Raw genomic sequence first — 27282 nt, forward strand, 5'->3', positions numbered from 1 at the left:
ACTAGATCGAGGTTCGAAGAATTCGTACAAAACTTATAAATATGATAAATAAATTTGTTATTGGAAAAATAAACAAATCTGTACATATTTTTTTTAAATAAACAAACAAACTAAAACATAACAAATCGTAATCTAAATAACAAGAGTATTTACTATTTTTTTCAGAATCTTAAGCAATTTAACTTTACAGGAAAGTATTTACTCTTTTAGAAATAAAAAAAGAAAGAGTTACTGATTTAATGAAAATATATCGATGAATAGATAATGATAAATATTTTGATGAATGAATTTTGTTCAAGATCTGTATTCAGATATTTTAATTTATAAGGTTATCGAAGGAATAGATGGCTTTACTCTCAATAGAGTAAATAATATTAAATTTCTAACATTTTCATAGATGGCCACATGAATGGTTTGCCACCTCAGAGCCGCGTCACTCCCGGACGCCCTCCTACCACCCTAAAAATGTTTTCCCATCAAAATCATCGCAAATGTGAAAGTTTCCCTCTACGAGGGTATGGCATAAATTAATTGAATGGAACCCCAACGACAGAAAGGGACTCATATGGCGAATGGCGAAAGAAAACTGGCGAAAAAAGGAAACTTTAACAAGGATGCTCTATGTGCTCCATGTGTTCTTTGGTTTATTGTGTTTTCCTCCACATTGTGCTCTCTCCCTCTCTGGGCAATAAATAAGCGAAACTGAACACAACAATTCTGCAGAATTCTTTTGAGGGCCCCGGCAGGAGTAGCAGAAGCACCAATACAATGACACATAAGCAACGGTTAACGGCTAAGGACCCTGGGGCATGCCAAATAGTACCAGAATGAATTGAAATTATTTTACAACATTTCATGTTTCTTGCCGTTTGTTTGATTTGCCTTTGCCTTCGCTTTTACCGTTCTCCAATTCCTTTTGCTGTTTTTATTTCTCCCTACTTCTTTCTGTATGCATAATTTATGCTCGACTTAAGGCCAATTGCGGGGAAACGATGGCGCCAAGAGAGGGGTAGAGGGGGCAGTTAGAGTGTAGCTTAAGCACAAAAATGTTGACCTAGAATATATGGAAATAATATGTATGTTGCGGCATGCCACAAGTAATCTGAAATAGAAATGTCCAACAGATGTCCAAAAAGGACGTCCATTAGTACTCGTAAAATAAAAGAGAAATTCCCATTTTTGGTTTAAGGAAAATCCCCAAAGTAAAGTATAATTTTAGACCAATCTAAAGTGTAAGAGAACCCAAAATAAAGTCCCAGTCCAGTCAATTTTGTCCAGAAGCACAAATTCCTATACTTATGCCATGAATACAATTAAGGACATAAAGTTCAAATCGAAAGTGTATCTCCAATAAGGTACAATCGAAGACTATACAATTAGCCCAAGTAGCCTACTGGCCCGCTACTTATCTTCATCTTTTCGTCGCTCTTCGTCTAAGTCGCTCCCCAGAATCCCACAAAAAAATACGCATTCTTTGGCGAGCCGCATAACTCGGTCTTTGATACACTCGAATGCAAAAAATTATAAATGATCTTTTTCTAAGGAGTTCTGACGATATTGAAACCATGAAAATATATAGTTTAAGCTGGTATAAGGTGGATATTATTCCATGGAATGCAGTTGATTAAAATTCGACATTTTGCACTAAGCAAAACTCTGTTTTTTTTCTTAAGCTTTGAAAAAGTTCTAAGTGGTTTATAACACAAGTTTGAGTCTGCCTAAACTCAAGCACTCAAAATCTGCAATGGAGCTCTCTCACACAATCCCAGCTTCCAAACACTTTCAAACCACAATTTGTGCCATTTTCAGAGATTGTCATTCCTGCTGCTGTATGCCACAAAAATTTTAAATTAAACAAAATGCCAAAGTCTAACCCATTCACCAGTGACCGACAGCACTCATAAACACTTTGTTCGAATAACAAATAAAAACAAAACGGAGAACAACAGAGAATAGCCTGATTGATAGCCGACTATGGGATACCCATTACAGTGATTTATAGTTTGGGCACCAGCAGAAAAATTATTTTAAAGGAATAAATCCTATCAAATGGCAAAGTTGATGAAATTATATATAAATTACATAATTATCTATTGATTGATAGTATTCCTTATCTATCCTATATTTTAGACAATTTCAAGAAGTGACGACAAGGCTTGAAATCTACCAGAATGTATGCAAACATTTGGAGGTAAAATGTATCCGATTATCCGTTTGAATTTTGGTAGATAAGAATAAATATCTCATGCACTTAAAGTTCTACAAAAAGTGCCATCATGGTAATGAAAATTGGGAATATCACAGCTGTTTCAAAGAAATACATTGTTTCATGCAATAAAAATACAAACGGACAGGAAACTATTGAATCAAAAATACGATATACCTTCTTCGACCTTCGACCGCTGAGTACAAAAATTGCAAAACAAGGAAAAAGGTAACAAGAATTTACAAATGGCACAAACAAAAGCTAGAGAAATGTAACTAAGAGTTTGGGTTTTTGGTTGAGTTTTGTGTGTGGAGTTTTTGTGGGTGGGTTGAGTGGTATGCCCCCACGCTCAAAGCAAATTGTTGCGGAAGGCAAGAATCAGCATTATCATCAGCAGTCAGGAAGCTGCTCAGTCGGTTATAGGATACTCATTCTCGTTCTCATTTAGGGCAGAATGCAGATGAGCAGACAATGGGTGTGGGTGAGGCAGCGTCGCCTGTCGCATATTAATGAAGGGTTTGCCGAAAGCGCTACCATCATCAACCACAAATCGGCGTATGAAGTACATGCTGTATATATATATGGAAAAATATATACTACACGCCATAAATTCTTACCAAAACGGCTTAAACTATTTAACATTATATATTTTTGTTTTTTTTTGCTTTTCACGTTCTTTATTTTTTGGCTCCAATTTAACACTGAAATGCTGGTATATTCTCTTGTTTGTGCACTCCACTTTCCATTCACTCAATAATTATTATTATTTCGCTTTGATTTCTGCCTCGATGGGGCAAACGGAGAAACGCGCAACGGAACGCAGCGCCAGACAGGCGCAAGTGGGAACGCAACACGTGTGGCAGGACAAATACCGAACGATGGCCACACTACTCGACCGGCCGACGCAGGAATTCCAACTGAAAGCAGCCACGGATGACACTGGGGCAAGCCCCAAAAACCCCAACAAGAGGAGCAGCACTCCCACGAAGGCGTTCCGCACGAAGGCAACAGCCGAGTGACGCCTAAACGAGAGAGAGAGAGAGAGAGAGCAAGGACAATAAAGAGCCATGTGGCTGTGGCAGTGGCTGCTGCGTTAGATAAGAATGCGCCCAAAAACCTCTATGGAAACCGATATTTTACTTATGTTTTTTGTTGGGCTTAGGGGAAACTAGCCACAGATTACTTACGGAATCAAAGTATCGCAATTAATTTATATCATACTCGTACGAGTAGTTGTTCAGCGTAAGCCCTAGGAGTACATTAACCTCTTCATTGCAAACAAGGCGCAACTGTGCCAAGAGCATAGCCACTGCGAGAGAATTACTCATGAAAAAGAGTCCTTTTACTCTTTCACTCAAACAAAAACCAGTAAAAGAGCCTACAACTGCACGCCGAGGGTTAAATACCCTCAAATTTTGACAACCATTCTCCCGCCCAGAACAATATTTTTTTAATATGTGTTTTGTTAGGTACTTTTTTCATTGGTCTATCTGTCTTGTCTTTTGATAGATCGTTCTTTTGTTAGCTATGATGTCGGATATTCTTCCTTCTCTGCGTTACAAACATCTAACCACTTTGCAGCAACTCTCCAAAAAAAATACAAATACAGGGAAATTTCAGATTTCTCTCAATCAGCTGTTTGCCCCATTGCATGTGTGTTTGGGTGTGTGAGTTGAGTCCTTTAACATTGGAGGAGGTCAGGCATGGCGTAAAGTCAGTCGCATGTCCCTCATTTTTTCTTTTTTTGGTGTTACTGCTGCTGAGGAGCACAAAAAAATCATGCACCCCTCGAAGTAAAGCAGGTCGCATGAAATTGGGGAGGAAATTCCATGCATTAATTAATTATTAATTGGATACATATTAGACTACGGTGTGCTACCAAAGGAAAGAGTTTTTAAATGGAAAATATAAGAAGGAGTATACCCCTAAATAAAACAACAAATTAACTTTTCAGTCAAATACTTAAACAATTTCAAATTTCATAATTTACCCGCCAAACACTCAAAACCTCAAGCAGTGCACAGCTTTACACCAAGGACAGCCACCCACCCACGCGGTTGGTGCATTCGCTAAAAGCTCTCATTTCGGTGTTTTGCCACACATCTGTTGCTGGGAATTTTTCAACACCGACCACGGACGACCTCTAAACAACCTTTTGACGCGCTCCGTTCGGCCCGTTGATGGAATTTCACGTCAACGCCGACGTCGTCGTCAGCCGCGCAGCACAGCAGAGGCAGAGGCAGAGCAGCAGCAGCGATACGGACCGAAAATAAAAGCGTTGAGCTCTCTCCTCCAGTGCAGCAGCAGCAGCACACCCAGTCAGACGAACTTCCCCCAGATTTAGTCTCCAGTTCGGTGAGTGCGACGATAAGTGATAAAAATGTGTACCCCTTTTTTCGGTGAAAAATAAGTGAATAAAAAGTGAGCCATCGAGGTGCATTCGATTCGGCTATTCGGGCTGCAGTCTCGTAATCCTCAATGGGAAATTTTCCATTCCGTTAGACGGCTGTTTCGTAATCGTTACAAAATATTCTCACCCGAGTTTCTGTGTGTGTGTGTGTGTGTGTGATGGGAATTATTTCAACATACATATATTTATTTACGACATTTTCTAGAACCCTGAGTTGGAGCTTTGTCTAGTACAGTGGTCCGCCTGCTGGAGCGACACCCCTATCGAGACCTGCTATCGGGTAACATCGGTCCACTCGCAGGCAGTTTTACTACCGGCTCGACCGGCTCTCTTTTCTTCCACACAGACAGTGGCAGAGACACGTCTCTCTCTTCTTCTGCCTTTTGGTGCCTGAGCTCATTTGGTTATTGGCAAAGTTTCAACTGCAATTTGTAGTCGCCGCTGCGGTCTTTCTTTATAAATAGTTGCCGCAAATGTTAGACATATTTGTATATACATATGTATATAATCTATCTTTTGCATTAGGCTTCAATTAGCCAACGTCATCGCCAGTTTTTCGGTTTGTTGACTCTTCGGTCTCTCTCTGCCTCTCTCTGTACCTTTTATAAGTTTTATTCACCTTTCGTAATGGATGTATGACAGAGGTATGTATAATGCACTGTGAATTACAGCCGTATGGGCAAGAGCAACAAACTGAGAAACGAGAGATCTTCATCTACGACAGAGAGGGAGAGAGATACACTCAGAGAGAGAGAGAGAAGGGTGTTTGCCCGATAGAAACAAGTTTTCGAACAACAGAGACTTCCTTATTTTGAAGGTCAACCCGAGGTACCTACAACAAAATTAGATAACAGAATGATATGGTAAACATAAGAATAAATGAAGTCAGAGATAACTTGGATGTGGAGAAGATACTTTTCACTGCATTTACTCCAATAAATATCTCTACAGAAAGTGCAGTATTCAGAGTTTGTATTTCCTTTACTCCCATGAACATCTCTCTACAGAACTATAGGTCTTTGCACTGTAGCAATTACTGTATATTTTCCCATAGACTTATTCTGTTTTCACTGCACTCTTTAAATGCATCTCATCTTATATGAGATAAAGAGATAAAAGAGGTTAAAGAATCACAGCAGATGGAAAGAGAGGAAACTTTTCTCAGCTGTTGTCCACTGCTCACTCGACAATTTACAAATTCTCCCTTGACGTCAGCTTGGTTTTATTACATCAGCATCAGTGTAGCGGTTCTTATCAACGCTCGCCGTGGACTGTGGCTGTTCTTTTGACCCACTGTCGTCTGTGGTGCCCTGGGAGGCCGGACCTAAAATCTCGTTATGATAATGTTGGAAAGACCTTTGGATCGTCTGTTCGGGGGGGCTTGTTTTCTGTTTCAGATACAAAATGTGGCCACATCAGAGGAGCAGGCAGAGCTCGTTTCCAAAAATGTTCCACACAAGACACTCACTGTTTGTTTTTTTCCAGTTCATGTCGTTCTCTTTTTTTGTCGTTGCCCGTTTTATCAGCTTGTTTTTCGACACACAGATACGACCAATTCAATACTCGTGCATAGAGGAGGGCGACACATGTGTCGGTTTTATTTTTATACCAGTTCCTTGATAGCAACGTGAATTTACTTTGATTAGTGTCTTTGCTGTTGCTGTTCCATCTCTTCTTTTCTTATATATTTCTCCGACTTTCGAGCAACGTTTCAGTCCTCATTGATTCCCCGACCCGTGTAGGTGTGTATTTTCAAAGTGAATCGGTTATAGATAGATTTCGCTGTCTATAGATACAGATAGCTATCTATTCAAAGTGTTATATGGTGCTTTTATTGTGTGAGATGGAACATTGTTTTTGACACGTTTCGATGGTCTTATCTATAGATTTGGTATTTCTCTCTCCAGTCCTTGACTCAATGTCAATGTCAAACAAGTCAATGCGTGTCTCTGGAACACAAAAGTGTAGCCAAAATATCTTCCTATATGTGTATTTTTTCTACCCCTTCCCTTTTTCTCTCTCTCTTTCTCCGTGCACGCGCCGCACGAATTTCTCAACAACATCTCAGCAACACGCAGCACTGTCTCTAGCAACACTGTTGCCGGCAACATTGCTGTTTGACCTTGTTCAATGTCAGGCCCAAGCAGCGCATGCCCACCCAACCACAGGCTGAAAGTGAAAGTTTCGACGTCACGCATTATGTGGGTGATAGAAAGAGATGGGTACAGCCAGTGGTATGAGAGAATGAGCAGGGGCACACATACATATGTGTGTGTAAATTGCTTCCAGGGCTTTGCCTTTGATTACATCAGAGGAGAGGTTGACGTCGAAAGAGCTTCCGAGTCTTTGCTCAGTTACTAAAAAATCGTCGTCGAGGTTGGTTTACTCTCTAACCGCTCTCTTTGGTTCTGTATATTTAGTAGGTTTGCTTAAAGGGCAAATAGGTGAAAGTAATAACTCAAATAGTGTCATAAATCAAACAGGGCTTAGATACACAGAGTGGGGTGATTTATCCGGAAGAAATATAGTTTTGGTTAATTGTTTTCACTTGCAAATATAATGAAGGAAAAAAGCTGAGCAACATTTTGTGTGTACTACGTGAAATGTGGTGGGACGGAGAGCGCACTCGCACTCGCGCTCCCACTCTCTCTCCCTCTCTTTTCTGCTTGCTCTTTGTTCTTGCCATCAGCTGTGTATTACACTAGCCAGAAAAGAATTTTAGTCAATGAAAATAAATTCTTGCGATCTATGGTAATCGTAAAGATATAGGATGAAGAAGAGACCCACAAAATCTGGTAGATACACCGTGTAGGTATTATGGTGTGTCCGCGCAGGTGAAATTTAATAAATTGAAGTGAATAAATAACCACGTCTATATCTGAACTTAGGGACTTAAGGGGATCGAAAGATTTTAAGCTCAAAACACAAATCTGACAAGTCGTTTTAAAATGTATCCTTCGCACTAGTGTTCTTATATTCTAAACACAGATCTTTCAAAATTGAGTACACATATTTTTGCTGCTGTCGCGTTCACACATAAGCCGTCAAAATTCTTCGTATAGGACTTTCTTTGGTGTCCTGCAAGCCATTGCAGAACCCAATTTATCGCCTACTAACATGTCACGAAAACTCTCTTTCTTCTTGCCACATTTGCGTGAATCCGTCGCAACCATCAATTGGAAAAAAATGGACTCGCATCTTGCAGAACTACACTCGAATCTCAAACATGACCACCTACTTCAACTACCCCAGCAAGGAGCTGCAGGATGAGCTGAGGGGCATTGCCCAGGCCATCGTCGCACCCGGCAAGGGTATTCTGGCCGCCGACGAGTCCGTCTCGACCATGGGCAAGCGTCTTCAGGACATTGGCGTGGAGAACAGCGACGAGAACCGTCGTGCCTACCGTCAGCTGCTGTTCAGCACCGACCCCAAGCTGGCTGAGAACATCTCCGGCGTGATCCTGTTCCACGAGACCCTCTACCAGAAGGCCGATGACGGCACTCCCTTCGTTGATATCCTCAAGAAGAAGGGCATCATTCCCGGAATCAAGGTCGACAAGGGTGTCGTCCCACTGTTCGGCTCCGAGGATGAGGTCACCACCCAGGGCCTCGACGATCTGGCCGCTCGCTGCGCCCAGTACAAGAAGGACGGCTGCGACTTCGCCAAGTGGCGTTGCGTGCTGAAGATCGGCAAGAACACCCCATCCTACCAGTCCATCCTGGAGAACGCCAACGTGCTGGCCCGCTACGCTTCCATCTGCCAGTCGCAGCGCATCGTGCCCATTGTGGAGCCCGAGGTTCTGCCCGATGGCGATCACGATCTGGACCGTGCCCAGAAGGTCACCGAGACCGTCCTGGCCGCCGTCTACAAGGCTCTGAGCGACCACCACGTCTACCTGGAGGGTACTCTGCTGAAGCCCAACATGGTCACCGCTGGCCAGTCCGCCAAGAAGAACACCCCCCAGGAGATCGGCCTGGCCACCGTCTTGGCTCTGCGCCGCACTGTCCCCGCCGCCGTCACCGGTGAGTCCATCCGCGAGCCCTTCTATTCTGTTCTTAAACTAAATGATCTCTTGTTTAGGTGTCACCTTCTTGTCGGGAGGCCAGTCTGAGGAGGAGGCCACCGTCAACCTGAGCGCCATCAACAATGTTCCTCTGGGCCGCCCATGGGCCCTGACCTTCTCGTACGGTCGTGCCCTGCAAGCCTCCGTGCTGAAGGCCTGGGGAGGCAAGAAGGAGAACATTGCCGCCGGTCAGAACGAGCTGCTGAAGCGCGCCAGGGTGAGTTTTCTACTCCTTGAACGGATCTATATAAGATTGGGTCTAGCTAAGTGGTGTCTAGTTATATAAGTGCTGGGTGACAGAATATTTTCCATGGTATAAGCCCCATTATCGACCTATATAAACCACACAATCCGAACCTATTGATCCCATTATGAAACGAAATTGCTTCCTATCTTATCTCCAAGCGAAGTAATCCTCATTCTTAACCTTTAATCGATTTCATTATCTTATCCAGCCAATCCTAACTCACATTCGTTTCATTTAAGTCGTAAAATTTCATTATCGGTTTCAAGAGCAAAGAGAAATTCCTTTCAATTTAATCGTTAATCGAGTTCATTCATTAATCAACTAATTTCCTGAATCAATCCTAATTCTTAAACACATTGAACCCATAATCTCGCTCTAATCTCAATCCTAACCCCATACTCAGGCTAATAGTGCGGCCAGCTGTGGCTGCTACGAGGCTGGTTCTGTTTCCGGTGCTGCTGGTGTGGATACATTGCATGTGGATGATCACAGATACTGAAAGCAAGAAAGAGATGTACAATGATGTAATATTCGATAAAAGATGTAACTTTTGCAATATAATGAACATAAACCCATTAAAAAACCCCACAGACATTAACAGAATGCTTTCCCATGATTAACTCTTCCATTCCATATTTAACCTATTCGCATGCATTAACCCCCATGCACGCTTCGCTAGATGTAACCCTAAATCCGAAACCCAACAAATGCTCCCTAATTGACTAATCCCAACCACAATCCTACCGCTCTCCTTCCTTTCCGCACCGCACAGGCCAACGCTCTAGCTAGCCAGGGCAAATACGTGGCCGGCTCGATTCCCTCGTACGCCGCCAATACCAGCCTCTTTATTGCTGGCCACAAATACTAAATAAAAAGCTCAGACCTAACACCGAGTAAGAGCCCCAATCAAAATGCAATAACCTCAGGCTGAACTCTGCACTTGACTCGAAGGGCCTGGAGCTGAACTGCGACTGGCAGACATTCCACTACACATGGATCACTTTCTTTTATTAGACTTTCCTATACACTATATATTTACTGACTAGACTTTATGATCGTAATATGTTGCTGATGATCTGATACTTCAAATTCAGACAAAGAAAAACCGACAAGCAAAATAAATTATCTATTAAATTTTACACACTTCTTTGTTTCATGATTTAATCTATTTATATTAATTGTATATTAGTTAAGGCTTATATATATTTTGTATATTTTTTTTAAATCTATACTTTTGTATACACTTAAGGCAAATGTTAAGCTTATTGTGGGATAACCAGACACCCCCATTCACAAGAATTGGGTTCGTCTTTTCACCACTTCTAGTGGACTCGTACTGGAGTTTTTAGTGTATTTACATTTAATCGAATCGGGCTGTTCCTCAAAGAAGTTTTTAAGTTTTTCTGGTATTTGTGGGCGTAAAATGTTCCTGTGAAAAGTGCCGCAGGTGGGCGGGAAAAGTTTTTGAGCGAAGCGAAAATCACAGGGGAAAACTTGAAAGAGTCAACGAGATGGCAAAATATAACTTTTCTCCTGTGGCATCCAAAGTTATGAGTTAAGGTATAATTAAGGAAAATTGTTTGTAACTAAGCGAGGAAATGGGTTAGTGTTTTCCACATGATACTAATGCTGTAACTTGACTTTTCTTTCGCAGGCTAACGGCGAAGCTTCCGTCGGCAAGTACGTGGCCGGCACCGCTGGCAGCGGCTCAGGCTCTCTGTTCGTGGCCAACCACGCCTACTAAGGAGCTGCGGCAAATCGCCCACCAACACACACATATATTTATACATATATCTATCTATAAAGCAGATTGCTTGAAATGTTTGATTTTTGGCAGATTTGTTTCTTCATATTTAACTTAGTTTCGAGAGCTAAGCAGCAAGCATATAAAAACCCAAAAAAAAATACAAAAAACGAAAGATTACAACACAATAATGTTATAATGTTATCATATATTTGAGAATTGAATACATAAACAGCCCCCAACAGATATAATTAAACAAACAAAAAAGTGAATACATATATTAAAGAGAATTATGTTGATTGAGACGCAAACTCATCTTTAGTTGTAAGCACACACGAAAACACAATTGTTGAAGTTATGCAATTTCTATATCTATCACTATGATTACTATGAGTAAGATTTCAATGTGGAAGTGCAAAGGTCGTAAATCGTTTGAAGCATACTAAAAAAAAAAAAAATAAAACCTCCTCTAAGAACATCTCTAGCACAATCAACATCCAAGAACCTGTTGGTCTCTGTTGTCGCGGAAGCATTGAAATCGCACAAATGTTTTTATTACTTTTTTAAACGTTTGTATACAAAACTGTTAAATGAAAAACGAACGTTTTATTATTATTATTATTATTACAATTTATATTTATGATTAAATAAGTATAAGTGAAAATACAACAAATGACGCAAATAAACAAACACAATACAACAAAAAAAACCCAACAGCAACAATCACAAGAACTACAACAACATTCATTCAATGTGAAAAAACATATTGCTGTTACCAAAAAAAAAAACAAGAATATATAGGCCACGGTGCAGCAGTGCATCGTGCGATTGTTACTCGTGTTTATCGTTTCCACCCACTGAGCCACGATCCAAAATGTGTGATCGATATCGATTGTATCCGATCAAACTAAACTAACCCAACAATAATGTGCATATATTCCTATGTACATGTCTATCATATTTATATTTATCATATGCATATACATATGTCTTATTTATTTATATGTTAATCAAAATTCGATATCTGCACCTGTTAATAGAAAGAAAAGAGGCATGGCATACAGAAAAATACCTGTAATTTAATGAGAAAACGAACAAAACCACAACAACAACAGAAAACACCACCAGGAACTGAAACAACAACTACATGTTCCACAAATATTGAAGAAATGAACATCACAAAATTAATTATGGGTGTTTGTTGAACGAACATCATTCAATAAAAGAACCTAAAGAGCAAAAACAAAAACATTGAACGAAATCTTTTCATTTTAACTTGATCAGGGATCAGTGATGGATTTCTTTCGATATGGCGAATGCACATGATTAGAGATTCATTGCATCAGATTTTCAGAAATGGGACGTAAAAATAGTACGATCCATTTTCTTGATGCATTATGTACTGCTGCTGGCTGACATATCGATTAGAATACGCACTAAAGGAATCGCTAAAAATTAATAGAAAAAAAAAAAAAACATGAATATGGCTCAATAGTTCGATTTTACGTGATTGTTCTTTGGTCGCGTCTTGAAGCTTCGAAGCCAACATTAATACGTTCTAAAACGAATATATTTAAGACGGCACGATAGTAAGAAATGTACTATGAAAGGCGCTCATCAGCACTCAAAATATGATAGATGTCAACTGATACAGGAAATGTATTGAATATGCGCCGGAGCAACATACAGTTAAAGAAGCACTGGAGCCTACCCAGGACTCAGTTCTATTTTCAATTGAAATCCAAGAAATTCGCTCTGGGGGCTATGTTGAGTGGGAAAAGCTAACAGAAGTCAAGAAGTGTAGGAGACCTAGGGACTTACAATTCAAATTTAATCAATTATTAAAAAAAAACTTTGAAAATCTTGAGTTGAGATTAATTATATTTGTATTGTTTGCTGCTGAGAGTGGCTTTAGTTGACAGCTATAATTTATAGTTGGGTTATCATAATGAACAAAGAAAAAAAGAGAACAAAAACGACGAAAACTTGTTCTGGAAAATGTTTAACCATCGATTTCCGTTGTTTCCTTAATTTTCTTGCTTTTGAGACGTGCTAATGCGAGAGCGGTCCGTGTGCCCTTTGGCAAAACCTGATTGGATTCTGGTGGAAGGCTATTCATGCTATTGGCAATAGGTTCCAGGGGATGATCAGCTGCGAAAAGGACTTTGGGTGGTTGGGGTTTCACTCTCAATACGTGTGGTCTGGGAACAGGAACCCCAGCGGATATCTTGTCATATAGTGATACCGAGTAATCGGTGCGGATAATGCAGATATGGATAAAGGAGCCAGAATACAGATCGTTTCTTATGCCAGATCTCACCGCATCGATGACTAGAGACTCTGCACTCTTCTCGTCGAGACTTGCGTTCCAGCCTTTTTCCAGCACAAATAAGCCAGCACAGCTTCCCGAGCCCTGAGCTGCGAAGGGAAGCTTTGACGTGCTACCCTCAAACCAGGTGGAATAGAGACTGGGCCCCCCATTGTCAACCCCACCGATCAGCATGGTGATCTTGATGTTGCCCTGATAGCGGTACAGCATATGCTTGACAAAATGGTTAGCGCAGACGACAGGCACCTTGCACCCCATTTGGAGTTGATGCAGATCCATTTGGGCGCGAGTGAGTCGTGCGACCTGGTGCAGATCGCCACAGACCCCGGATCCACCTGCGCTGTATTATCAGAATTCATTAGAACGATAAGAGCATGTGGCACAACCACCAACAAATACTCACTAGATGTTCTCCTGCAAGCGATATATTTTCTTCATACAATTTGTGGTTATCATGCCGTCGGCTGTCCCCTGTCTGTCGGTGGCAATGATGACGCCGTCACGGTACTTTACACCCACGACAGTGGAGCCGGTGGTCGTTGGCGGCTTAGGAATGAATCCTTCGCGCTCAGCAAGTTGGTTGTCGCTGCAGATTGTTTCATATAGAATATGAGCAGAATAGAATAGAATAGAATATGAATATACCAAACATCAAAACACGGAGCACGGGACATACTTACCGTTCGCGATTGTCAAAGTTGAATCCTGTTGAACTTCTTTGGAATAGCGATTGGCTAGGCGCCTGGAGATTTGGGGTAATGTTTAACATTATGTGTTTATAGGATTTTGTATATGATATTTTGAACAATGTTCGAATGTTAAATCCCGGACTACGTGTGATCTTTAAAGCTGTTAAGCCTATGGCCTCCGGCCCTCTCCAGACCTTACGATATTTGCTGCGCGCCTAATAAGACGTTATTTTGGAACTCTTTGACACGTCCCATTTCCGGTATGAGTTCACATATCATTTTGATGAAAGATTTGCACCCAAAAAATCAATTTTGTATCGCAATCATTTTTCTTGTTTCGATGGCAGCATGTGCTGCCGCTTTCTATAAACGGTACTAGCAGATACGAAAGGTATATTGTATTCACGGGCATGAGGTATATGTATATATAGGAGGCATATACATAGGTAAATTTGCCAGACAAAGTATCAAACAAATATCAAGGAAAAGTATTTTTCTTTGTCAATATCTATTAAATGTCCTCCCGGGTATCCCACAGTCGGAATACTGTGCCATTACGATTTTGTATTTCGTTGACCACAAGTTCAAGACCACCAGACAGCCTCGAGGCAGAGCAAGAATCTTTGTTCCTCTCTTAGTCTGTAATTTTATTGAATTTTGGTCGCATTTCGTTCGATTTCAATTTACAATTTCCTTAGTTGTAAATGCAAATGTAAACACGAGAGCAACCAGCGACGTAATCTGTGCACTGATCCATTTTCAATATAGCTTCTGTTCTGCTTTTGCTGCTGTTGCCGCTGCTGCTGCTGCTGCAGCTGTTGGCTGCTGTCCGGAGTGCAAAGTTCGCTTAATCGTAACCAAATCCAATGCCCAACGCACCAGACACGGACGAGCCGAAGATTCTCAGGGGCCTTGGAGTATGGCAATGGAGGAACGGAGAGACGGTGACGACTCTGGGGGCAATGTAATTGCCATTGCAGCGGACAGAGGGTGCACGGGGGGAGGCATAGCTTTGGAGGTCACAGATTTACAGCATGGAGAAGAACATTCATTTGATGAGCCATTGCGTCATTTGTGGTCTTCGATTGCAGGCAATTTTGCACGCCTCTCAGTTCATTGCCGTGAACTAAGGATGGTAAAATGATCGATATTTATTTAGCCTTTGGATATTGTGCATGACTTTTGAGTTCAATTTGCGGGAGTTGCTTGTTCCTATGAATATATATAATCTCATTAACATCGGCATTGTACCTGTATAATTTGCACCTGGACAAAATATCCTACTTTGAGCACAGCTCCCTTCGAAATGTAGCGGAAATGTTGCACAAAGCTGGGGTTAACACTCATGTCGAAGCAGAGAAGGGTGAAAATATAAGAGAGAAAGCAACAAAAGGCTTGCTGACATTTGGCATCCTGATCCATCCAGCCTGTGGCAGTGTCAACATTTCCGTTGTCATTCACTCGCTATCTGCCCCTCTGTCTCTCTCTTTCTGCGCCTCTGTCCCTATACCATTTGCTGTGGCATCTGTTGTGCTGTTGGGCGGCACTGGTGCTAGCTGCTGGCACAAAGATTGTCCACAAAAGTGGAATTAATTGTATTTGCATAGCATGTAAACATCATCACGTTGCCGGCAGGATCTCGCCCTGCTGCTGCTGTGGCTGCCATTGTCAGCCAGTCGCAACAATTTCGAAACTGTTCACTCTTTCCCAACCCCAAGCTGCCACCCACACAACAGCCATTGTATCCTTCGGCTTCCTGCGGTGCAATTGTGATTTTGCCTTGTCCTGGCACGTTGCTGATTACGCTCCAAGGAGAGACCAGAAACTAGAAAGGAGCAAGGCGACATAAATATCAACTGCACGTCATGTGGCGTCAAAGAGAAGGTGGAAGTCGAAGGCGCAGTCGAGGCACGCAAATGTTGCGCCATCAACGTGTTCAGGCGGAAATTGACACGCCGTGGGATGCTCGATGTGCCCTGAGCCAGAGCCAGAGCCCAGAACTCCAGACTGCAAGTGATTGAGCTGTGGATAATTCAAAGCCATGCTACATCAATTATTGTAAATGCCCCGCCCCGAAAGCCAAATCGATACGAAATCATTTCGCCCCCTCATTCCTGGATACGCGCAGAGATGTCCTTTCTCCCGTTTCACATGACCTGACCCAATCACGGCCAGGGATAACCACATTGCGGCCAGCCAGCTCCTCGCCAACTGTAATTGCAGGTGGCTTCTACGTGCTCCCCACATGCGGTCATGAGTGTGTGTCTCTCTCTGTCTCTCTCTCTGCCACTTTATGTATATATGAGTAGTTTCTAATTAGCAGAAAACACCACTCGAGGGCCCAATAACAAAACCAAACGCGTGACACCAACGCCAACGCAGCAAAAATTTCTCAAAGCGAGCTTCGCCAACAACGAAGGCACCATCAGAGCCAAGCCACAACAGCGTCCGCTCCCAGATGCATTAGATTGGTCACCAATGGCTGCACAGTGGTCACAGACATCGGAGATGTACGAATTAAAAGTGAGATAACTGAAGGTACACATAGAAGGCAAGAAATAAGGAAGATAAGGAAAGATCTGTATAGGGGATAATTATAACAAGCCTATATCCGTAGGGCTTTATGTAAACAGCTTCTTCAAAACTTTAACTAGATATAATCAAACTAGTTTCCGAAAAAGATATACAGTAATAACCTAGTCGGAGAGGTTTCTTATTACAGAACGATATCAAGATATCAAGAATCTATTAGAACAGCCCGCTCAAAATTATCAATATATATGCATAAAATCTGCATAAAATAAGTACATATATTTATGTAGGTAAGAGTAGATGCAGAATGCATCGAAGCTATTCGAAGGACTCTGTTTTTTGTAATTCTTAAAGATTCGTAGAAATTAGATCCCTATTATGCATATAAGATTCTTAAGAATTCCAGCAGTAATCATTTTAACCATCCTGTTTAATTCCTTCTAACTGGTATTTAAGGAATGTTTGTTAATTACTTACTAAATCTGTTTCAAGACCTTCGCAATGATTTCCATTGTCAGTTGGTCAGTCCAAATGTCCTTTTCCTTTCCTCCTTCCTCTTTTCTATTGCCACTATTTCATCCTCCTTCTGTCTTTCCCTTTTCGGTTTCCCTTGGGGCTTGTGTGTGCATTTTGGGCCATGTGCGTTGTCGTCGTCGTCGTCATGGCGGCCAATGTGAAGGTCGATCGATCCATTTGCTACTCCCAGCCATTGTCCACCCGTACTTCTCTTGCCATCCAACAGCCAACCCTTTTCGTTCCTCCCCTCCACGATTCCCTCCCTCGTCTTGGCAATTTATGTTCATTAAGTTGATGTTGATTTGTGCGCCGCGGCATGATTTTTTAATGGAATGTATATTTTTGCGGGGCGTGTGGAGAGTCCAGTGGAATCGTAGACCGGCAGACGGGCGTGCACTCGACTGCATTTTGGCCCACTACATTGGCCGTGCGCCAAGTGCAACGTCGAAACGAGCGACACAAATTGTTTGGCGCTTGCATTCTGCTGTCGTCTCTTTCACTCGTTGACTGTCTGTCTCTCTCCATTTCGGAATCTCTTTCTCACGCGTTGTCTGGCTATGCATTCTTGTGTTACAATAATGACAATCTGTTATTCAAAGTATTTCAAAATGTCACAATGCTGTTAAAACATAAAACGGTGGCTGAGGCATTCAAATCCTACAATTGCTATCAATCTAAATAAAGTTCGATTTAGTTCCTGAAATATCAGACGCATTCGATACAAGCCATTTTATCTATATTTGTAGTCTGTTAAAATCGTATGGAGTCAATGTGAATGTAAATTTATTGACTAATTTTCCTACTTTCAATCATCTGCAAAGACATCTCCAATTTTAAAATTGTTTAAAGCTATTGTGAGGGAGGATCTGAATAACAAAACCGAATTTCAAACAGTAAAACCGCAAGGAAATTTACTGACTTCTGGTCCTGATTTGCCATTTTTGGAAAACAGTTTGGATGTTGAGCCACCCACTCCGTTCCGAGCATGAATAAATTACATAAGCCGAAACAATTAATTGTAGCACTCATTTTGTGCTTCTTATGGAGCTTAACAAAAACATGCAACAAGAGGCAATCCCAGCCGAATTTTGACAAATCCATTTATCTTATTTGCACGCATTCGCTGCCACACTCGACAGAGTAAATAAATTGAAAGCCAGAGAGCTGGCACTCAGTCGGAGGAGTATTTTCCATCTGCAGATTGAATGCTCGTGCTTGCTTCGTGGCTGTCAGCGGAAGCTGGAACTGTGCCTGGCTTATATTTATAATTATATATGAAGAAAATCTCAAAATGCTTTTCATTACATGCTCCTGACTCATTTCGTGCTGTTACGTGACCCGCTGCCATCTCCAATGAACGCTACTGCGCGCCGGTTCTCGTTGGAAAGCGGAGTCGCCGCACGGCAGAGAGAGGAAGAGTTTGCGGTAGACTTCTGTAAATCTTATGCGATACTCGTACACGATTCGTAAATGGCGCCGCCAGCCAGCTGCAGTGCCGCCTCAATGAGATATTGTCAGTGGAGTGGAAATGCGGGTGAAGTGGAGTGGAGCAAACTGCCAGGTGAATGAACGAAAGAGTGTTGTCGCGTCTCAGACTTTCACTCCGATTGCATCATAGAACTTTCCCAACACGCCTTGACATTCTCTCTGTCCCCGCTCACGTGCAATTAAAATGCCTTTAAAATGCAATCTGTGCGACATCGCGTGAGTTTTCGCTGGTTTGTGGCTGCCGTTTTGCGGGTGCTTGCATAATGGCCGCGATTTCCCTGGAACTTCTGAGTGCGGCGGGGGAGAGGGAGCGGTCTGGAAGTAATTATATGTGCAAATATTTTCTAACGAGCAAATGCAATGAATACCATTTAATTGACATGGCTGGGCAGGAGAGAGCCAACGTTTTGCAATCATGAATGTGTAATGAGAGAGAACTCATTATAGTCTTTATCTGTAGTCTCTGTAGATTTTTCTCTTTTGCCGTATTTTTCTTAGTATGAAAAATGCAAAGCCTTTTAGCAGCTTACATGAAAATCCCCTGCCTTGAAAAAGCGCAACATAAATTGGATTTCAATTGGAATTGGACTGCGCTCAAGGACTTCTTCAGAAGTGTTACAAACCAGCATCAATGGAGGGCAATCAGCTTATAAATTATTCTTTTGAAGGCTAATTAGTGGGAAATAAGAAACAGAGGCAGGTAAGAAGCTCAAATAAATCCACATAATGGCAGTCCAAAAATAAAATGTTAGGAGAATTTAAAATTATTATTTGTTTAGTTGATACATTTTTTCCACGAAATGCTCCACACTATAAACAAACCCCAAATGTTCTACAATTGTAAAAAAATAAAAAAATAAACACTCGTACAAAAACCAAAGAAAACAAAATAAAAAAGAAAATCAAGTTTTACCGCAGAAGCAAAAAAAAATTTCATTGGCCCGCACGGCCGAAACATATTGCGTATACGTCAGTGGCTGAGACCTTTAACCTTAACCATAGTCATAGCCAGGGAAATGAGAGGACGCAGAGGATCAAGAACTAAGCCAGAGGCAAAGTAGGTCCGCTCCCATCGCCATCGCCGGGCCAAAGGAAACTCTGATTTCACAACCCACTTGATGTCCTTTTGTTAGCGGGAAAGTCCTTCGCTGTCAGCCAGCCAGCACGTGAAGCTGACAAAATATTTTGGCATAATTAACTCCTGCCCCGACAAAGGGCTCGAAGGATATCTCGTGGGAGTGCCACCGCCCACCGCCCACTCGTGCAATTAAAGTTTATGCCAATGCGAAACGCACAAAAGCTATTTTACCATTTAGATTTCCCATTAAAGATTGTCAAATAGAACAAAACTGTGCGAAATCTGTGTCAAACTGTGGAGAAACTGTTGAATTTTCAACTTTTCATTTCGATTCGTCGGAGGAGTGCATTTCCAGAGGCAATGTAGATGGAGCTGCCTGCCTCTGCTTATTCTTTGCCACTTGAAATGTGTCTTGCGCTCAGTTGATTTTTGAAATTAATTGAAATTGCTTGTTCTGAAGGGCGAGGCGTGCTGAAGGGACAAGAGGACTCAGTCTTCAAATTGAAATGCTCAGTTTTGAAGCCACTGTCCCAGTCGGATGTCTTAAGCTCCAGTTCTTTAGATGAAACGAATCGAGGCAGTGAGAGGCTCAAGTGGCTTTGGCATTGAACAAACTTTTCACAGATATTTAGCTGGTTGAGAGCGCAAATTGAAAAGGTTTCCTGGCTGCCTGGATTAGGTGAATTGTTAATTTGAAATGGAAAAGTTTGAGTCCGGATAATGGGACGAGCTCTTTCTCCACTATGAGCGGGTGTCTCTGAATAGCTGTCCACATTTCAATTCAGCTGTATTCCCACCGCGACTGAGCATTTTTTACTTTGCACTTTCCACTTTGGTCACACTCAATAGCCGTGCGTATGCTAAGTGCAATCATTACCAAATCATTCATGAATCACGTGAATTGTGCTCGTAACTGCAGGAGCCACTAAGTCCAGAACTTAAAAAATTACGGAGGATGAGGGGAATATCACTAAGAAAAGTCGAAAAGTCACACAAAAACAAAGAAAAAAACAACGAAGTTCACTAAAGAAAAGAATTAATACGTCAAAATACCTCGTACTCCGGTAAGACATATTTTTACTCATGACAAAAAAACCTGGAATGGATAGAAATTTTCCAACCTAAATCTCGAAAATTACTACACTCAGAGAAAAAAGTCCTGCAATTTTACTATTCATATTCCGACTTAAAATGAATACCAATATATTTTCTACGAGAGTGGAAATTGTAGTGTCTTCGCTAAGATTTTTTCATTAATATGAAAATATATACTAAACAAATATTTTCATACTTTTATTAAATACAAATTTAATTTATATTGATTTTAAGTGTTTAAAAAGACTTTTTAATACATTTATGTTTAAATCAAAATAAATTCTATTTAGTGTCTATATGTTTGTATTTAAAAACTGTATATTTCATTTGAATATGGGCGTGTTTTAATTTTAATATGATATTTTTCTCCGAGTGTATGGTTTCTGCAGCTCCTCTAGTCCCGGTATTCTTTTCTTTCATGCAGACATTGAAATTCAGATCCAAAAACTATATACATTTTGAGCTCGCAAAACCTTTTCTCAGTCTGTCACATATTGCACATGAATGACATATACCCCTGTTCTCTAAAATCACTTGGCATAAGTTCTTTTTTGTGGCGTCAGTGTCATTGTCAATGCAAAAGAGAGCGTGGGGAAGAAGTAGCCAAAGTTGAAGGCGAGACAGTTTTTTAATGCATTGCTCGTCTGCCGCGTATTGCATTTTGCCTTCAATCAATACCTTGAACCCCTGACTGAGTGGCCGACTGCCCGATTGGCTGACTGACTTACTGACTGACTGACTGACTGACTGACTGACTGACTGCCCGCCCGGCATTTCATTTTGATTGATGTGCGCTGATTTATATTGATTTCTCCTTTTTGCATTTTTATTTGCATAAAGTGCAAAAATGTGCTCAACTCGCCCATTGGGATGCCGGGCGCGATGTCGTGGATGCCTCAAGTTCAGTCGACTAAGCAATTAAAGCAGCAGCAACAACAAACGAAAACTGCAAATCAATCAGGGGGGCGCGGGGGAAAGTCGCGAGTCGATCAGACCGAGACGGCGACGCATAAATTTCATTAAGCTGCCAGCTGTCGCTTAAACAAATTCAAGAAAGTCGAGACTTTGACACGGCTTCGGCTTCAGTGGGGCACCCAGTCCCTCGGGTTGAGAGACCTCAGAACTGGCAGATAAACTGCGCCTCTCTCTCAGCTGGAGAACAGTACGTTTTCCCTACACACACCTCGTTGTATTAGCCGGAATGCATTTCTATTTCAAAAGCTGTTTATAAATAGCCGGGCAGCGCCAAAGGCTACACAATCTAGAACAATTCACCTGACAGAGCCACTGCCACAGACAACTTTCAATGTTGCTTTCCCAGTTGACTTGACCCGACTTTTTTCATGACTTTCACTGCTTTTGGAATTCAATTCGCCTTTTTTCCCCCACATGCTCCACGTGGCTTTTGTTCTTGGCCATGCGGAAATTGTTTTAGCCGCAGCAGCCAAAAATTTCGTTATCCTCAAAAACTTTTTCCACTCTCTTTTGCTGCCCAAAAAAGTTCCCGCAAGGAACGGAAGGAAGCAGGGGCCACTAAAGTTTGCCACAAATAAAAAAAAAAAAAAAAAACAAAGACAGAAAAAAGGCCAAACAAAGAAGTAATATTAATAGGATTTTGGCTAATGAGGATGTAGAGGGGCATCTCCAAAGTGCCTAAACAATTTACGGCCCTCCAATGTTAAGGTCCAGAAACGGAATTTTGATCGAGAGTGTAAAAGTATACAGTTTATTGAATTTAAACTTATCCTTGAATGTTAATTTAAAAGGAAAAAACATTTAAGAGGCTTTGTGTGTAAGGAGATATTTGGATATATTTCCGATTTTTGGCTAGTACTCGTATGCGAGATTAAGATGAAAAGAAGCGGATGTAAATACTCTATATACTTGAAGCCGTTATTTGTCATTTGTTCTGTGACAGAACGTAGTTGATAACGTTCATCTCGTGCCTCTCCCGATTGAAATTTGTTGCAAACACATACAAAAATTGACTAAATTGATGTTTAAGCACAAAATTTGGTTGCTCATATAGGCTCTGAGAACTAGGCGTCAAACAAGACCGCCAGACAGATTGACAGACACGGCTATATCGACTCGGCTATGGAAGCTGATCAAGAATATATACTTTATGGAATCAGAACGCTTTCTTACGGGCGTCACACACATCCACTTTCCCCACAAATCTAATATACTATACTCTACACATACTCTTTTTAGGTAACGGGTATAAAAAACAGAGTAGTGTCTTAATGTTTATTGCCAAAAGTAGAGAACAAATAAGGCAACGATTCTCGATGGATGAAAATCTAGTCGAAGCGTTCGTCAAAGCTGGACTCAGATCATCCTGTCATAAGAACCCATTATAATGTGCATAGACTCTCTTTCCGCTTCGCTTAAAAGAAGTATCTGCAAATGCATAAGCTTGGTTTTATAGTTTTTCTTTTACTAAAAATATGTACCAATCCATTGCGTTGATCTTGTCATATTTTCCGTGCCATATCGTTCTCGATTTGAAATTTTGGAAATATTTTTTGTGTACACGTCTCCATTTGAGGAAGTTTGGGTTATTTCAATGGTTACCACATTGTGTATTGCATCATCATTGTCATTGTGTCAGATGGATAATACTGTCAGATGTTCCACCTTCCGGATAGCTTTTTAGAGTGTAGTGATATTTACGCATACAGCCACGGAATAGGAACTATCAATCGGAATGATGAAGTTTGGATTATTTCACAGGTAAGAACATAAGCTCATGTAACGAATAGTCATTCGAGTGTCAGATGTATACAAAATATCCGAGTAGTCCGAGTAGTCCTGGTTGACTTAAGAGTTTGAAAATTTGTTTCCATAAAGCCAGGGAGCAGGAGCAAGTTTTTGTTTGATATAGAACCTTTTACATTTCCCTCCCACATAGGGCCAATGGGGAAAATATTTGCTGCACAAAATAGATGAAGATCACAGGAAATAAGCCAAAATGTTGGAGTTTTGTTGCGCCTCCTTTTCTCCCTTTTCTCTTTTTTCTACTGTGCTCTTCTACTTCATGGCACGGACACCCCATTGGATCTGATTCTGTGTTCCAATTCCATTTGGCACATACAGAGCAAGGGTTTCTTTTATAGGCTTTGCTTCTTAGTTGCTGACAACCCGTCTGAGGTGTCCAGAAGCAACACATTTGGCTAATTGCCTCTGAAATTGTAAAAAATAAACTGGTTACCCTATAGGTTACAATAGCAGTAGAAATAATCGAATTCGCATACTTTTGTTGATAAAATAATAATGTTGGGGTATGCACTCCGCCAAGGAATCCAAGCCTTTCGATAAATTGCCGTCATGACTGTAATGAAACTCCATCCTGTCATTCTGTGAGGGACAAAAAGAGCCAGTCGTTTCGATTCTGCAATCCTGTTGAGCGTCACATTGTCCACATTCCATTGACCTTAAATACTCCGGTATAAGATCCTTCTGGCCATTGGCCACTGCTGCGATGAACGCGAAAATTAGGTAAAAGAAGAGCCCGGACATTTTTGCTGTGTGTAATATATTTGAAACTTTCGTTGAATGAAATATCTGATATGTCGTCGAAATGAGCTTCTGCGTGTTTACTGAAGCCAATAACGTGGCCACCTTTGTTGTCAGGCTGAGGCTAAACGAGGTGGAACGTTGTGAGTTGCTGCGGACACCGCAACTCTACAGTTATACCCGATACTAAGTCAGTATGGCTCTCCTCCGGCAGACGCCGCTAATATTGAACCACACGACAAAGAGTGCGTGCGAGAGAGACAGAAAATCAGTCTGAGCGTGACGTCGGGCGCTGCGTAGCCACTGAAAATTGATTTCTTGCTTTTGGCTACAAAAAAGATCCGATCTGATCCAGATTCAGCAATCTGATAGATATGGTCATTATCTATGATTCTGCGTTTTTAGTTTTCTCGAATGTTCAATATTGTGGATGCAACAGATTTTCGTCTTTTGTGAGGGCGGAAGGGGGTGGGGCGAAATTCTGAGATATACGTTTTATAGTGAGATTTAACAGAAGTGCGGATACCAAATTTGGTTACTCTAGCCTTAATAGTCTCTGAGATTTGTGGATGCCCCAGATTTTCGTCCTTTGCGGGGGCGGAAGGGGGTGTGGCGAAATTTGGACACGAAACGGTCAAGGTCCGATATCACAGGAGTGTGGATACCAAATTTGGTTGCTCTGGCTCTTATAGGTTCTGAGATCCTTGAACTCATATTTTGCAATTGACAAAACCGACCATGAAACCTGTGTGTTAGAGAGAGACAGAGCGAGAAAGAATGAAATTGTTTTCTTGATTCTGGCTATAATCATTATACGATCTGGTTCAGATTTTGCACTGTAGAAGATATGGTCATCCTCACTGATTCTGGTTTTATCGTATCTTTAAAAATGTGGATGCCACAGATTTTCGTCCTTTGTGGGGGCGGAAGTGGGCGGGGCGAAGTTTTGAAATATTTTTGTAGCAGTGACATATCACAGAAGTCTGGATCCAAAACATCGTTGCTCTAGCTCTTATAGTCTTTGAGCACTATGAAGGGGACGGACGGACGGACGGACGGACGGACAGACAGACAGGGCTCAATCGACTCGGCTATTGATGCTGATCAAGAATATTTATACTTTATGGGGTCGGAAACGATTCCTTCTGGACGTTACACACATCCACTTTTACCACAAATCTAATATACCCCAATACTCATTTTGAGTAACGGGTATAAAAATGTATGTCATTCGTGGAAAAATGTGATTCAAGAGGCACATTCGAAGGAGAGGCAGTCCTTATCCCGGGAATAGCGATTTTTCCAATCCAAGAAGCTTCAGCTTCCCCTTCGATTGGCCTTGGCGATGACAATCAATATATCGATAGGCCAATCGTTGCGGAGTCTCTGGAAATTCTGTCAGTCTGGATCTTTGGGGCCCCGTTGGCAGTGAACAGGCTTATTTATTAATAATTTCTTTCGATATTCGTGTACGAAAATATTTGAACAGATATAAACGCTAAACAGGGAACTAAAGTGGAATGCAAAAACAAACAAACAAAAAAAAACGTTAAACAGTAAATACAAATTTGGACAGAAACTACGATTGTGGGAAAGAATTGGCGTGGGAACAGATGAATGGGGAATTGGTGATATTTTAAGTCGACCCCGAGGGTTAGGTTGGGTTGGCTAAGGCGTTCGTGATTTAGCTTAAACTAACATTTTGCCTTAGAATGATAGTCCGCTGGTAAGTTGTGGAGATGGTGAACATAATCCAACAATTAAACAAACATCTTCTCCAGCATTTTTCTAAGTTTTTCTTGGGCATAGCGTATCTTTTGATATAAATCTTTGGACACACCGTTCTCCACGATGGTCGAGAAGCGATATGGTCGAGAAGCTTGTGTCGTAAATACTACAAAAATTGTAAAAGTTTCTTGTGTTTTACAAAATGGAAAATACGAAAAGCAAGATATCGTTCCCATCGAACGAAACAATGCGCAAACTAACTACTACAGTAGTGAGATTCAGAGAAGCATCGACTGGCGGAGTGGCAACCACACAGGTATCGACTGGCGGACAACCCTTGATTCAGCTACTGGGCAAATCCACTCAACCCGATACTGAAGACGACGATCAAGCTGGACCATCGGCTGCCAAGCGTCAGAAGACCAATGAAGAGAATACAGAGAAGCTGTCCTACCCTTTCTGCAGCGTGTGTCGAAAGAAGTTCACCGATGGTTGCGCCATGGCCCCAGCATGTAGCCATATCCTTTGCGAGTCGTGCCTATCGTGGTTGACGGCGACCATTCAAAGCCCCCGCTGCCCCACATGCAATCGGGAGCTGCGCAAAGCATTTCGGCGCCTTTATTTCGCCTGAGATGTGGACAAACTGCGACAGAAAACGAAAAGCGACCTAAATATATCAAGGGGAAACTGAATCTTCTTCAATTAAAAGGGAACGCCATTATATTATAGAGTTTTACTGGATTGTAGATGGGTGGATCAACCACTTGGGCTCCAAATGAGGTAGTTTGAGAGCATCTAATGGATGGTTTTCCAATTTTCCAACCGATACCAATGCAGCAAAGATCTTTGTGGGCGATTGAGGAATTGTATTCGAAAGCGATCAATCGCTGAATTGCGCTCAAGGCTATCTGGAAGGAATCTGGATCTGATCCAGATTCAGCAATCTGATAGATATGGTCATTATCTATGATTCTGCGTTTTTAGTTTTCTCGAATGTGCAATATTGTGGATGCAACAGATTTTCGTCCTTTGTGGGGGCGGAAGGGGGTGGGGCAAAATCCTGAGATATACGTTTTATAGTGAGATCTAACAGAAGTGCGGATACCAAATTTGGTTACTCTAGCCTTAATAGTCTCTGAGATTTGTGGATGCCCCAGATTTTCGTCCTTTGCGGGGGCGGAAGGGGGTGTGGCGAAATTTGGACACGAAACGGTCAAGGTCCGATATCACAGGAGTGTGGATACCAAATTTGGTTGCTCTGGCTCTTATAGGTTCTGAGATCGAGATCGAGAAAGAATGAAATTGTTTTCTTGATTCTGGCTATAATCATTATACGATCTGCTTCAGATTTTGCACTGTAGAAGATATGGTCATGCTCACCGATTCTGCGTTTTTGGTTTTATCTTATCTTTAAAAATGTGGATGCCACAGATTTTCGTCCTTTGTGGGGGCGGAAGTGGGCGGGGCGAAGTTTTGAAATATTTTTGTAGCAGTGACATATCACAGAAGTCTGGATCCAAAACATCGTTGCTCTAGCTCTTATAGTCATTGAGCACTAGGCGCTGAAGGGGACGGACGGACGGACGGACGGACGGACGGACGGACGGACGGACGGACGGACGGACAGACGGACAGACA

The 27282-nt window shown here is 41.6% G+C and overlaps 2 protein-coding genes and 1 long non-coding RNA gene across 6 annotated transcripts; 1 reads left to right on the plus strand and 2 right to left on the minus strand.

Moving 5' to 3' along the window:
* The first annotated feature begins 4451 nt into the window (after positions 1-4451).
* LOC108156486 (fructose-bisphosphate aldolase) lies at positions 4452-11921 on the plus strand. Of its 3 annotated transcripts, XM_017287967.2 has the most exons (4): positions 4452-4561; positions 7822-8638; positions 8697-8896; positions 9699-9840. In XM_017287967.2, exons 2-4 carry the CDS (start codon positions 7843-7845, stop codon positions 9792-9794), a joined length of 1092 nt encoding a protein of 363 aa, XP_017143456.1. In that variant the 5' UTR covers positions 4452-4561; positions 7822-7842; the 3' UTR covers positions 9795-9840. The 3 variants fall into 3 exon arrangements, with proteins under 3 accessions (XP_017143456.1, XP_033244664.1, XP_033244665.1); XM_033388773.1 differs by lacking the exons at positions 4452-4561; positions 9699-9840 and adding an exon at positions 10581-11921; XM_033388774.1 differs by lacking the exons at positions 4452-4561; positions 9699-9840 and adding an exon at positions 9330-9524.
* A 612-nt stretch (positions 11922-12533) lies between these two features.
* On the minus strand, positions 12534-13824 carry LOC108156487 (proteasome subunit beta type-7-like). The gene is made up of 3 exons (XM_017287971.2): positions 13680-13824; positions 13403-13585; positions 12534-13339 (listed from the first exon to the last, which is right to left on the minus strand). The coding sequence occupies exons 1-3, from the start codon at positions 13766-13768 to the stop codon at positions 12673-12675; spliced, it is 939 nt and encodes a 312-aa protein (XP_017143460.1). The 5' UTR covers positions 13769-13824; the 3' UTR covers positions 12534-12672.
* An 8809-nt stretch (positions 13825-22633) lies between these two features.
* Positions 22634-24009, minus strand: LOC108154338. 2 transcript variants are annotated; one of them, XR_001774950.2, is made up of 3 exons: positions 23655-24008; positions 22854-23583; positions 22634-22800 (listed from the first exon to the last, which is right to left on the minus strand). It is a non-coding gene; the product is annotated as an uncharacterized LOC108154338 (long non-coding RNA). The 2 variants fall into 2 exon arrangements; XR_004472133.1 differs by having other exon boundaries at positions 22634-23583; positions 23655-24009.
* Positions 24010-27282: the final 3273 nt, after the last annotated feature.

Source organism: Drosophila miranda, chromosome 2 (genome assembly GCF_003369915.1).
Source record: "Drosophila miranda strain MSH22 chromosome 2, D.miranda_PacBio2.1, whole genome shotgun sequence".
NCBI classification, from domain to species: Eukaryota; Metazoa; Arthropoda; class Insecta; order Diptera; family Drosophilidae; genus Drosophila; species Drosophila miranda.

What these genes read in the sequence shown, in the direction of transcription:
- LOC108156487 (XM_017287971.2), bottom strand. Translation starts at nt 13,768, where the DNA reads ATGTTAAACATTACCCCAAATCTCCAGGCGCCTAGCCAATCGCTATTC. An exon ending in AACTTTGACAATCGCGAACG is followed by an intron (nt 13,586 to 13,679) that starts GTAAGTATGTCC and finishes AACAATCTGCAG; the next exon opens with CGACAACCAACTTGCTGAGC. An exon ending in CGCTTGCAGGAGAACATCTA is followed by an intron (nt 13,340 to 13,402) that starts GTGAGTATTTGT and finishes CTGATAATACAG; the next exon opens with CGCAGGTGGATCCGGGGTCT.
- LOC108156486 (XM_017287967.2), top strand. Translation starts at nt 7,843, where the DNA reads ATGACCACCTACTTCAACTACCCCAGCAAGGAGCTGCAGGATGAGCTG. An exon ending in TGTCCCCGCCGCCGTCACCG is followed by an intron (nt 8,639 to 8,696) that starts GTGAGTCCATCC and finishes TCTCTTGTTTAG; the next exon opens with GTGTCACCTTCTTGTCGGGA. An exon ending in AGCTGCTGAAGCGCGCCAGG is followed by an intron (nt 8,897 to 9,698) that starts GTGAGTTTTCTA and finishes CGCACCGCACAG; the next exon opens with GCCAACGCTCTAGCTAGCCA.